This window comes from Columba livia, chromosome 2 (assembly GCF_036013475.1).
Source record: "Columba livia isolate bColLiv1 breed racing homer chromosome 2, bColLiv1.pat.W.v2, whole genome shotgun sequence".
Lineage (NCBI taxonomy): Eukaryota > Metazoa > Chordata > Aves > Columbiformes > Columbidae > Columba > Columba livia.
In genome coordinates, this window is record NC_088603.1 from 105,104,454 (window position 1) to 105,117,923 (window position 13,470).

The window sequence follows — 13,470 nt, forward strand, 5'->3', positions numbered from 1 at the left end:
TATATAATTTATGATATAAAATTATCTTTATAAAGGACTGAAGTCTCAATGGAACTTTAATTTCAAATATATTAGAATTTCTGTGTTTGTACTGCTTATGTCATAACTTTATGTGTCACAGTTTTCTAGAGAAAAAGGTTTTTTTCTTATACAAGACAAAGAAAGCTAGATATAGACTTTTGTATTCTTCAGTTTAATGGGAGTCCATGACATCTGACAAGCTACATTGCATGACGTTTGAGAGCGAACCCTGTGTTATTATGAGTAATTCACTTAATGTGAATAATAATGAAATGACAGTTCAAATAGTTTCTGTAGTGTTTCAGTTTCCCACTGACTGTACTTGAATTATGAACTAGATGTACATTTTCTTTAATTCAGATAACTAAATCCAGTGACCTTTTTTAAACACTTAATATTGCCAAATTCCTGTTCCATTTTCAACTGCATGTAAACAGAAAAGTGAGTTTTAATCAAAAACTACAGACAGCCCAATAGAAATATCAACAAATATTTTTGTATCACTTTCTGGTTTTTGTTTTATTCTAAATGATCATTCCAGCTGAGGTGCATGGATTTCAGATGTTTTATATTGTGCTCTTAACCATGATGTCTTCAATTTTTACATAAAACCAGAAATTAGCTTAAAAAACAACTCATATAAAATCATAGGCCAGTCATTTTTTTTTATCAGTAGGATCAAATGAACTAGATTTCATCTAATTCAGGATAAATCCTCAGCTTCTGTCTCCTGCCTTTCTGTAGAGCTACTGTCTTAGGTCTTAACTTATATTCCTTCTCTTTTCCAGTTAAATAAGCTCTTGATCTCTTTCCTTCAGTTTCTGATATACTGTTTTTTGTCTATCATTTAGAGGCTTTTGTGGTACCACTTGCCTATTTTCTAAAGTGCTTTCTCTTCATTTTATGTGATCATAGTTCGATTGTTCTTTCTAGCTTACAGAAGAAAGACTCTTCCCAACTCTTCGAATTCTTGTTGATGTTGGAAGACCACTAGAAGGCTACACGAAGTTAACCATCCATTTGATGAATTAGAATTTCTGTGAAAGTCTACTTCTTCTCCATATATGAAAGAAATTTTGATTCTAACAGTGAGGAATTTAAAAAAACTGAGAACTGGAAACACTCTTGATTGAAAAAGAGGAAGGGAAGGATTTTATTCGGTCATTATGGCACAACCATTTAGGCATTTTTGTTTCTTAAAGATATATGGATTTAGATGCATTGTCAAGGAGTAATAGAGTGGTTTTAGTAACAGAATTTTATGTGGGGAAGTATTTCTTGATTTTGGCTAACTGTATATTAATCAAGTACAAACTTGTATTAAAATTCCTGTGTCTATAGGAATTCAATATCAAGATTTCCATTAGAGAATTGTATGTGTAATTATACATAGCTAGATAATATACATTCAAACATATGTACACACACATAAATTTTCTCTATGCAGGAACGATTGAGTCTTGTGAAGCTGATGTTTATTCAGAGGAAGAAAAAAAATATTCAATAATTTGGATAATTAAAGCCTGAAAAATGCGGGATTTGTTAATGCACAGAGGAAATAAGGAACAATTTATTCTCACTGAAAATTCTGAAAAAAATATCTTACTTAGCAAGGCACTGTCAAACTGAAATACAAACAATTTAAAACATATATAAAAATTAATTTCAGTTATTATATATGCTATTTAATATCTTCTTCACCTTTTGTGATTTTAGAGTAGTGATTTCCAACTAAAATAATACTTCGTCAAGTATGAAAGAAATAGAAAAGTAGAGGAGTCTGTCTAGCAGACATTATACAACAAACTGAAACTGACTGTAGATAAAGTTCTATGAAATGCATAAGCACACAGCAAGAAATTAGATTATCCTCTAGTTTTCTTTCTTTATGGAAATATGGTCTGCTTCTTGTAAGTTATAACAAGAGCAAGCACAACGTTTTCAAACACAAGTAATTTTTGAGATGATAGTATTCCTTACAACACTGATCTATTTGATTATATTATCTAACCCAGAAAAGTAATCTGCCATTGCTTCAGAATTGCAGATGAAAAATATCAACACTAGAAAATAAGAATGGACTCAGGAGTAGTAATAATAAAAAACAAAATCAAACCCAAAACATAATCTATTTTCCTAAGTAGGAAAACACACAAGGCCAGAAAAACTTTGCAGCACAGAAAATGCACATATACTCCACTTCTTCCTCTTAGCAAGAGAAAACAGCCACACTCAAAGAAGGAATCAACATGTTCTTATTTCACAAACAGAATTATCAGGAATTATTAAAAAATATATTTAATTATTATGATTTTATTATAATTGAGAAAAATAGAATATTATTAAAAATATTAGTGCAAATGAAAAAGTACAGTTAGGGAAAAGAGTCATAAAATGCAGAAAACAATGCTTACTTTCAAGCTTTTAATTTCCAGAACCAGACATCTATCTATGCAACCACAATTACTTGTACAGAAATTCGGAATTATCAGTTCTTTTAGTGGAAGTGATGTCAGCCTCATTTGCTGTCATGAAACAGAATGATCAGAAAATAAGGTCATCCAGAACTGAAAACAAGTTTGCTTTCTTCCCCATTTCACTGTTGACTTTTAGGTGCTGAACCAATGTACGAACAGTGCTAGAAAAATGAGGCATTTGTCTTTTAACAAAGACTCAAAGTTTTAGAAACTGAGGGAAAGGAAGGAATTTTAGAATATGTGGCAAAGCACGTTGAGCAACAGTTATGGTTAACCTTGTGTGGTCCTAAAGCAGATGCAAAAAAAAATGAAGCATGGAAATCTTTCTGGAAATATGGGAAAATATTAATAGTGCAAGACAGTAAATTTACTGTGAGACAATTATGCTTCTTAGTGGCTTCTAATACATGGAATTTGTTTGCTGGGTGGTTGTGGATACATCAAGTGGTAGTACTTGTGAACCACAAGAAAATAAAATCAGAGCAAATAGAATAACACTTTGCAAGGTCACCTGAACACTAAGAGTTTGAGAATTAAAGTCAAAAAACCTTATTCTCTTAAAAACACTGAAGATATCTATCCTTGGATACTCATGCAGCCTTATTTCCTACAATGTGTGATAGAATGAAGATTTAGAGATATTTAGAGATATTGCCAAATTTGCAAAATCTTTGGGTTTTCTTCCTTCCCTTCCCTTCCCTCCCCTCCCGTGAGGTAACTATGTTTTAACTAGAAATGCAGTCCTTATAACCTTATTATTTAAAGTATAATATAAGGGACAAGTTTGTTTGTTTGTTTGTTTGTTTGTTTGTTTGTTTGTTTTTCTCAGCCTTTTGTCATTCGGGAAATTATTTCAGCTCTTCTAAATCTCTAAATTGAGAGACTGCAATTTATGTTGCCCATGAACATACTCCAACACGGAGGTGGTTGACCAGAGGACTAGACACCATTACAGGTAGATAGTTTAGAGATAGACTGTACTCCTTCAGGTACACCTGAAGAATTTCGCATTAACTGCAAAAAATTACCAGAATATGTTGTACTACACTTCTGTTTTATGACCATCTTTTTAAGCACACTTAGACAGCTTGGAACCCACATACGTGACTAGGGTGTCTCGGCAGTGTGTCAGAATTATTTGTAAACAATATTAAGAGCTGGCAACCAAGCTGTCTTGCTTTATATGTCTATATCTTGTAGTACTCTGAGTGGTGAGTAGTAATGAGGGTTAATGAAGTTGCAAATGCTTTAACAATAAACAAGGGAAAAGATAAAAGGAACGGAAAAATCATACAACAAGACATGTTCTGTAGATTGGAAAACGAGAGCATAGAACAATATGTTATGGCTATTTTCTCTGTACTCTCTGAGTATTGTATTTTCCATGCAAAGGATTTAGAACCTCAGAACCATGCACCTTTCACCTTTATTAGGGGACCCTGCAAATATTTAGTCCACATTAGGGATAATTTAATTTTTTTTTTTCAGTTTTTAGCAAGAAAAGTCCTTCTGAGATTTTCATCATGATTTATGTAATTTCTCAAGGGTATGTGTACGTTGTCAAATTTGTGTTGCAAAATATGGAAGTCTAAACATAAGCAGCAATGAAATTCCAAACCAGTATCACAAATATTGCTTAAAGTTATCAAAGTTTTGTCACGGGTTTCCTCCATTTGAATTTACAGGGAACAAGATAATCTAAAATAAAACGATCTTCTATTAGAGAAAAATCCCCTAAGATGGAAATAATAAAAAAAGAAATTACTGTAATGAAGACTTTAGGTAGGAACACATATTTTATGGTGGCCATATCTTTAGCCCTTGCAGAAACTTGTCAAATGAGTAAGATATTGCTATTTTATCAAGAACACATTAATACATGCAGTCTAGTGAGATAAGGAGCATCAGAGATTTTTTTTCATTTATTATTGGTCTCGATTAGCATTAGCAGATTTAGCAGTCATATCAAAATCTCAGAATTGCAGGGTGATTGACAGGTGTTTGAATCAGTATGAACTCTGAATCTTAATTTCTGCTATTTCTAGAAGGTTAACCATGGTTCATATGCAGACAAGAAATCTACTGCCCTTTGAAAATGACATTAAATATCACAGGAAGCAAGATGACATTTTGTCAGTTCTCCTCATAACTCTCCTGGATGTTTGCTAATGAACCGAGATCCCCATGTTGACAGAAGTAGGGGAAAGATGGTGTTCTCCAGATCTCAATCCAGTCAATTTATTTGGTCACAGTTTGAAACATTCACTGTGCACTGTGTCTCTTCTGGAGACGTTGTGAAAAGCAGATGTCTTCTGAGAACTTCAAGCACTGAAGAAAATTTTTTTGAAAGTAGCAAGAAAGAAAAATGAAGTAAAATTTGATTTAAAGCATGTAAAGAGCAAGTAAAGAACTTGTGTTGGTTTTTTTGTTGTTGTTGTTGTTGTTGTTTTTGCTGTTGTTGTTGTTTTTGTTTTTGTTTTTTTAAATATGACTCAACTGGAAACATGGCATTTTATAGAATGAAGGCAAGATTTTCTCAGTTCTGTTAAAAATCTAACACTTTCCTTATGCAGTAGAGTAGTTTACTCTAGATGTAGACTGCAAGGCAACTAAAAGTTGTATGCTCCATTCTCAAAGCTGAGAAATTTAATTGATTTGGAAGACTAGTTTTTAAGTATATCCTTCCTTCCATCTATCTCTCTATCTCTCTCTATCTCTCTATCTCTCTATCTGTCAGAGTAATGCATCTTCCTTGACATATCTTAAGATGTTGGCTGAGAAGAGCAGAACTATTTCCTTTTTATAAATGATAAACAGGGCAGAGATTCATGTGATTTATATCTATATCTACACATTTATGTGTATTTATGTCTGTTTCTCCATATATCTAGAAATTTACCTGAGTGTTGAATTGTCAGTTATTTAGCATGTCAGAATCACATTTGGAAATTCTGGAATAATGGATTTTCAGACACACCCAGGAAATAAGTTACAGTCTTCGCTATTCTGACTATTAATTCTATTACCACAAAATAAAATAAATTTTCTGTCTTGAACAGTCAATATTATTCATTTTCTCCAACAAAATGGATTTTCAAGCCCCTACATCAAAATTTCTGTTATTTGCTTTCTGAAAGAAAATTTTCAGTTTTATTCTAAACATGATGCTATGCATAATAACTCTGCAGAATAAATGGATGCTCAGAAAGTTGAAGATTAGGCATTTATTAAATCAGTCTAGAATAGAAATAGAGTTTTTTTCAGTATTGGCCATAGTATATTTGAAGTTTAAAATGGCTTTTTGTATTTCAGATAAGCTAAGAAGGAAGAAAAATATTAAGAACCTGGTTGAAGTACTCACTGTGCAAGAAGCACTGCAGTAATACTAGCTTTGAATTTTAAACATATGAGTAAACTTATCTACAGTGGTAAAATAATATATCCCATTAATCACTACAAAAAGAGCAAGAAACACCTTTAAAATGGCTTTTTATGCAGAAGTTTCAGATGGACAGATGCAGATGTTGCTGAGGCCTAACTCTTTTAACTTGTTTGCTGCTTATTCACACGCAGTTACAGGTAATTTAGAAAATTATTTTACTTATTAAAAAAGAAATAACTAAACCTTTGTTAGGACTTGGCAAAGAGCAAGACAGAATCAACAGAACAAGAGAAACATAAAGTAGGAGCTTCTAAGAAGATCTCATTTGACATTAGCATATTGTGGCAAGGATACCTAAGTACCCTGAGATCTCTGAAGGAGAGATCAAACAAAGAACAATGATCTGTGAGCCATTAAATCCAGGGAAAAGACTGAAAGCTTAGGTCCAAACTACTCAGAATAAAATTGTAATTACCCTCAAGCCATCATGTCTATGTCTGAGGGAGCATCAGCTTTTGGCTGTTCCCTAGTTTACCACCATATTTAAACTGGTTGTAGGAGCAGGTCTCGCATACGATGTGGTATGTAAAATGGAAGACTGTCACAGCGCTTCATATAGCCCAGTAAAGTAAATGGCATTCTAAAAAAAAAAAAAAAAAGTAGTAAGATTTTATAAATAGCACAAGAAAATGGGTATTCAGCATTCACTCTGCCTTTAAATACAGCATACTCCCTGCTGCAACAACTCTCATTTAGTGTTTCAGTAGGGATGCAGCATGTTACAGTTCCTTTTTTGCTGTTTTTCTGTATGTTTGCTTGTTTCCCTCAATCTAGAATAAAAATAAATCAACTTTGAATAAAAAGAGATTTGCTCTATGTGTATAGCAACAAAACCATGACAAGAGATTTATGTCTCTATTAAAGAAATAAGTGAGGGAAATAATATCTTTGTTTTGCTAAGGCTGTGCTTGCTGTTCTCTTTCCAAGTACTGCACAGTACAATTTTGCGTTTGAACCAAAAAAAGGAAAATAAATTAACCTCTTCATCCGACCATGGAAATTTAAAGCCACAAACAGCCAAATAATCATTCGTCTTTGAAGATCATATAGAAAATAGTTAAATATTCATGTCAACACCCAGAATCCCAACATACTATAGCTTCAGTGATCAAAACCAGACACTGATGGTCAATGACCATGAAGAAAGCTGCACCGCACTCACAGTTTATAATTTGAGGAACAGTCAAACTGTTGGTCTGATTAGACTGTTTAGCTGAGCCCGTGTAGTTTGGACACGTTTATATATAGTCATGATGTTCTTTTGAACTGATTCAGAACTTACGCACCAATGCTGGTAAGGTCAGGCAAGCAGACAACATTCAAATGTATTTCTTGCTCTGCTGTGTCCCCTATCAGTCTAAGAATTAGGTATTATAGGGCATGCGAATTGGTTATCTTATATCTGTAGAAAGATTACATGGGTGCTATGCGGTCATGCAAGTGTCTCTCAAGCATTTTACTTTGCTCATGAGTCATCTTCATTTAACAATAAAAGCCAAGTTTCCACCCTAGGCTCAAGGGTTCATCAAAATTACTTTCAGAGATAGTAATACCTCAAGACTCAGGAATGGTGATTTAAAATACTGCAGCCTGGGATTTTTTCACTTTTTAAGTATTTCTGTGAATATTTATTCTAAGTTTGTGGAAAAATCGAAACTGTATAACATAAGAAGCAGAGGACTAGATGAGCATTTAAGGGACCTGTGCCTACTTCTGTCTTGCTGGCTTGGCATCTGTAGCAAGTCCTTTCTTCAGAAGAAAAAGAAAACAAACAAACAAACAAACAAAAATAAAAGGAAAATAGCCTCTAATCCATTCTTCCAGGAAAAATATTCACTTTTCTTAAGGAGTGAATACAGATTCTCAGTTCCTTATGATCCATAGCCAAAGGCAGATTTTTAAAAGCAAAGTGAACTGTGAATCTGCAAAAATGACATCATATGTAAACCCTTTTATTATCAAAGAAGAAAAATATGGATAAACTAGTATTGTAATCATCATGTCTTGAAAGACTTTTTCCTTGTTTTTATCAACACTAATAGCTAAAGATTGGTATTGCATGGTTAATGATCACATGATCAAACTGACCCTGATCTGAAGTGCTGGAATTAAATGATTATTCTTCACTGACAATAAAATCAGAATTTTCAACTTAATTAAACTTTTTTTTTTTTTTCCACAGATGAGTCTTGTGGAACATCAAACACACGTATAAACTTAAACTTAGTAAGCATTCAATACATATTTCTTTTGGAAATAACGAATTGTAAAAAATCCTGATCACAATACTTGCTAGATGTTGAAACAATGAAGACCGTTATTGTAAGAAAACACACACACCCCAAAATACGTGTTTATGTCTGTGAAGAATTGTAGTAATGTCTGAGATTACACTGGAACCTTGATATGTGTCTGTTGTTTCCGTTACTATCAATACCCACCAAGTCAGAAAAGCTAACTTTTACTATGCAAAAATCAGCATCTTAGGAAGCAGTATTAGGTCCACAGGCGATAAAATGAAGTTGATGAATGTCAACAAATCTTAGAAATAACTCCAGCCAGGGGAAAGAATATAGCTATTTTTCACAATTAGATTTAAATTCCACATCTTAGTTTTCCTGTTGGTTACCGAAATAAAGTTCTGTGCAGTGGGTTTGGAATGTTCTAGAAGGGAAGCAATTCTTAATGCCTATGATGACAGTGTGATTGTAAGCATCTTATTTTAGGAATAGTTCCTCCTATCCCTGCATAAATCCTTATCTATTTGTTTATCTTATTATCTTTCTCATTTCATCATATAAATGATAATCACAAGGCTTCCCACTGCACTTACTATTAATAAAACCACTTGACAGTGTCTGAAATAAATTGGATGATAAATAGACCTGAAACCGTGACTAATCTGCCAACACTTTAGACAAAGCATGTAACTCAAAGGTGGGGGACATGGAAACTGCACTGGATTGCAAAACTTGGTGTCACTTCTCAGTTGTGCCCTGACAATACCTCATGGCGAGACAAAAGCAGCTACTGCCATGGCCTTTCATCCTCGTGCCCTGGAAAAAAATATAAAGGGGCTCAATCCAGATCTAGCAGCAAACTGGCACATGCCTGACAGACCTAAATCTCGGAAAATACACAGAGATACAGTGCAAGGATAAGAAATAGCACGTAGTTAAGCAGAAGATCAGTTCTCTTGGACAACCACTCTTCTGGTGGTTGCAGGACAGCTATTGAAATCCAAGACAACAAAATCAGCTCCTAAGGACACTGTTTTTGCCAGTATTTTGTTGACATAATGAAACTGGAAACAAACAAAGCAGAAAGGACTAAGTTAATACTACTTAATACTAACTGAAGTGCCTTTTCATCAACTTTCAAACCTTAAATTAACAGGTAGAGTCAAACCCCCTTTTTTGACACATTCTTCTGCAGTGAAAGTGTCTTTGAATATATATAACCCCAACCACTACATCAGGTGCTAGTCATCTCATTTATAAAAATAATAAGCTCCACAGTGTCAATAGGAAAAGGCAAGTTGCTCAAAAGAACAAGTCAGAGTGTAAGCCCTCAAATTATGTGCTTCAACACAATTTTTCTGATACCATACTAGCTTGATTTTCATTCTAAGATTTTATATTTTAATCTAAATCACTCAAGTTAACATGCATACTTGCAGAATCATGGGATTCCACTACCAAATGCTGGTCTCTGTCCTCTACAACTGTCACTTAAAGAGTAAAGGTGAACATAACACCTCTGTGACCTTGTCTGCCACAACGTATATTCGTAGTTTCCCAGTTAAGGTGTCTCCAGAAGCTCCCAATGTCAAGGACGGAACAGAAATTGAGGAATTACTCTGCCTTCTTACCTGAAGATGCGACTCCCAAACAGGGAACACAGAGATCCTGAGGTAGTATCCTTCTTACATATCTTACATATCATCTGCTTTTCTTGCTGTCACACCAGCGGCAGACAGCTTGCTTGGACAGCATAGTGAGAGATGACAATAACAGGACAATAATAGTCTTTCCTTAGACACCTTCTGACAATTAATAAAGCAGGCTACTAATTTAGACACTTTTAAAAAATGTTAAAGTTTACCATATAACTCATAGTTTAAAATCCGCATTAATGTAAAGCTTATGTGTGTTATGTTTACTGTCTGTCTAATATTTATTCAAAACTGTTTCCCACTGCAGCTGTGAATGCTGTTTCTAACCACCAAAGATGATTGCAGAACAATGGGGATGTAGAACAATTGCCATTGTTAAAGGTAACAGGGAGAGCTTTCATCCAAAACATACTATGTATCCCACAGATGCTGGTGTAGCTCCCAGTGCTGGTAGTGATAAATGATGTACAAAATGAGTGAATGCTCAGACACAGACACATACAGAAAGGGGAATCTAAGAGAAATTCCTTGACAGCAAGAGACAACTGATTTTATGAAGAGAGCAGGTATGGCATTTAGTTTTCCCTTGCACATCCGTCTTCCTACTCTATAAACTTTGGGGCTTGTTTTTGACTGTCTCAGGGTGCTCTGTTTCAAGACAGAGTCTTGGTCATGACAGCAGAAAAGCCTTAATTTCCTTATTATACAGGTATAGATTATACAGGTATAGATGGTGATTAAAAGCACATAAAGGTGCTCTTGTAAAGTTACTTTTGCACTTTTGAGAAAATGCAGTGAACATTCAGAAGGTAAGTTTGATAATCAGAAGAGATCTGTGGTTCACTACGCCTTACTGTTAATCCATCATAATAGCTGGCATGTTGCTAGTTTTCCTCCTTTCACTTTATGTGTTCATGTATTTTCCTCAGTTTTGAATTGTCTGAGTTGTCCTGAAGAGCATATCTGTTGTTTGAAAGGATGTGTGATTTTTCCAAACTGACTTTTCTCATATAATGAACTCTGTAAAGAACATTTGCAACTAATAGAAAACATGCATACACTTCACAGTTGAATGCCTTTGTCATTATCTTTCAATTATTAATGTTATCTCCCTCTATTCTTCAATGTCTGGTTTTGAAACCATCTTCAAACCCTGGCTGAGAAGCTCAGAAGCTGATGTAAGATCTGGAAGATGAAGAACATTTTGAGTTTTGGCTTTGAATTATGTCAGATCATATTAATGTGGAAACATAAATATAGTCTACATTAAATACAATATGGCAAATATTTAATTAAAGTAGGCATAATTGTCTTAGAAGCACCAGAGTGTGAAAGCAGGAATCAAAAAGTTTCCAGTATTTTATGCCAGGTTTCCATCTATCCCCAGCAAAAATAAGAGAGTTTATAAATGAAATCATAGACTTTTATCAACCCTGCTCTTAGGTCCTGAACCAAACAGTGCTGAGTGAGTATTAAAGTGTGACTCACTGCCATTGATCCAGGGGTCATTGAAGACACTTAAAACTCACTTCGGTACAAATTATAGTTGATCCACTTTATCTGAAGTGGTAGCCTTCGGCAACCATAAGAATATACAGATTCCAATATCTTCGAAAATTACTTGTTTTAACATTTTTACTGTTGATGTCAAAGTACTTTTCTAGGAAAAAAAAAAAAAAGTGTTTCTATTTATGCAACTGTTAGTAAGTATCTGAGAATTTTCTAATGAAACCTTTTTTTTTAAAAAAAACCCTTTAGTTTAAAGCAATATAATGAATAGGTGGAGAAATGTAAATATTCATAAATTTCTTTGTCTTAAACAGGAAGGAAAAAGAAGATTTTATATTATTAAAGTATTATGCTTTAACATTTTCAATTTTTAGTTGATTGTTCAAATTTTATCTATTTGAATGAAATGACCTTCCATTTGGGAATTTATTTCATTTTAGGAAAAAAAATAAAAAAAGAAACTTTTAATTTAATTATTAATTATCTAGATTAAAAATATTAGTGATTACCAAGCCATTATTTATTTTCTTATTTAATTTCTATTTTCATAGAATTCGGGATTCTTATCAACCAGGAAAACAACACATAGACTTCAAAACGTTTTATAGCTAAGAACAGACAAGTGAAAAAAATAATCAAGATGTTTCCTATATATTTTCATAGATTTTCTTTCTTTTTCAGTTCAAGTTTATAATATAAAACCAGAAAACGTTATGAGTCACGTTATGTCTCCCATGATCATTATAATTATGATTGATTTCAAAGAAGAAAGTGATCAGAAAGTTATTTAGTTGGTCACTGGAAGAACCATACTCATCATCAGAAGACAGTATATTCTTTTACCCCTATTCATGTTCTCAGTATTATTTCTAGAGCTTAGAATTATTCTATGGCCATGATTATGGCTTTGAGCAACAAAATCAACTAAGCCAATTTTTCATTGATTGACTTGATCAATGAAAGGTGTGATATTACTGCAGACTACAGTACTCAGTGATTCATGTATTTTCTTTCAGTCCTGAGAAGCTGTGAATAGGAGTGTGGTTCTTCTGTTCAATTTCTACCAAAAATTATAGGTGTCTATGTAAAATGTGGCACTAGTTTTATCACAGTTGACACTTTTTGCTCAGCTAAAGCTTGTTGACAATAAGAAGAGGCTTAAATATTTAACCATTCTATTACTATTGCCTTCAGCAGTAGTAAGGGTGACTAACCAAGGAAAGGCTTCAGCATTCTTGTTTTGGGTCATTACATTACACAGCCTGGTCCAATGACCTCTCCTGTTCTGGCCCACTGCAAGAAGAGTCGTGTTTTGAAATATAAAATGCAAGAGTAAAAAAATCTTAGTTCTCTTCCCCAGGAAAAGATCATGAAGGCAATTGGGAAGAGTAATCAGTATCCATGTCTGCTCTATCTCTACTGTGGAATTTATCTATCCTTGCATCACACAGAGCTTAAATGTTTGCAGGATTTTGTAAGGTTGGGATGCATTTAACTCTTTCTTTCTACAATGGTGGTATAAAGTCCATCTCACCACAATAATTGTTTACTATATTCTAAAGAGAATTAAACAACAACAATGGGTGAAAGCTTTGTGACTTCTGTGATGGATGAAGTATTTCTATCCAGATAGGTGAGGGTGGGTAGAACTGTTTGCATATTTTCTGTGCTATGAAATTGCCAATCTTGCAGATCAATCAGCAAAAAATGGTGATTCGCAGTCCAATAACTCTCTTTTGATAGCTGAATCCAGTGTCATCCCTCCCATGGAAGCAAACTTTTAGCATTTTCCTTTGCAAATGTGGCTTTCTTCACAGTACCTGCCTAGCCGTTCTTAGTCTTTGGCTGAATCACTCAGTGGGATGTAATGGAAAAAAACACATTCCCCTTGATCAGTTTCTTGAAGGATGGCTCAGTTGGACCTCTGTAAATCTTTTCCATTTAGAAGGTTTAGTACACAAAAATTGTACAACTGATCCTACAAAGACAGTTATGAAGAACACATTTGACAACATTGCACACAGTGGATACGATATAATTCCACTCTTCCTGTAGAAGCAAAATATAGCCATTGGTAGAGTTCAATCTAATGCCTGTGTATACAGAGCTGAAGCTCTGATTTGAAT

General features: G+C 34.0%; 1 protein-coding gene and 1 long non-coding RNA gene across 7 annotated transcripts in view; one reads left to right on the forward strand and one right to left on the reverse strand.

The window, feature by feature from the left end:
• Positions 1–13,470, reverse strand: part of LOC110361054 (uncharacterized) — a 116,650-nt gene that overhangs the window by 45,576 nt on the left and 57,604 nt on the right. The window lies entirely within an intron of this gene.
• CDH19 (cadherin 19) overlaps positions 10,267–13,470 on the forward strand; it is a 110,804-nt gene continuing 107,600 nt past the window's right edge. For 2 of the 5 annotated variants that reach the window (XM_005498713.3, XM_065053063.1), the window contains exon 1: positions 10,267–10,401. Coding sequence is in view for 1 of the 5 variants with exons in the window: in XM_021292036.2 (XP_021147711.2) it covers positions 10,389–10,401 (13 nt within the window). In the remaining 4 variants the exon portion in view is untranslated. The remainder of the gene's footprint in view (positions 10,402–13,470) is intronic. The other 3 variants (XM_065053060.1, XM_065053059.1, XM_021292036.2) reach the window with 2 other exon arrangements.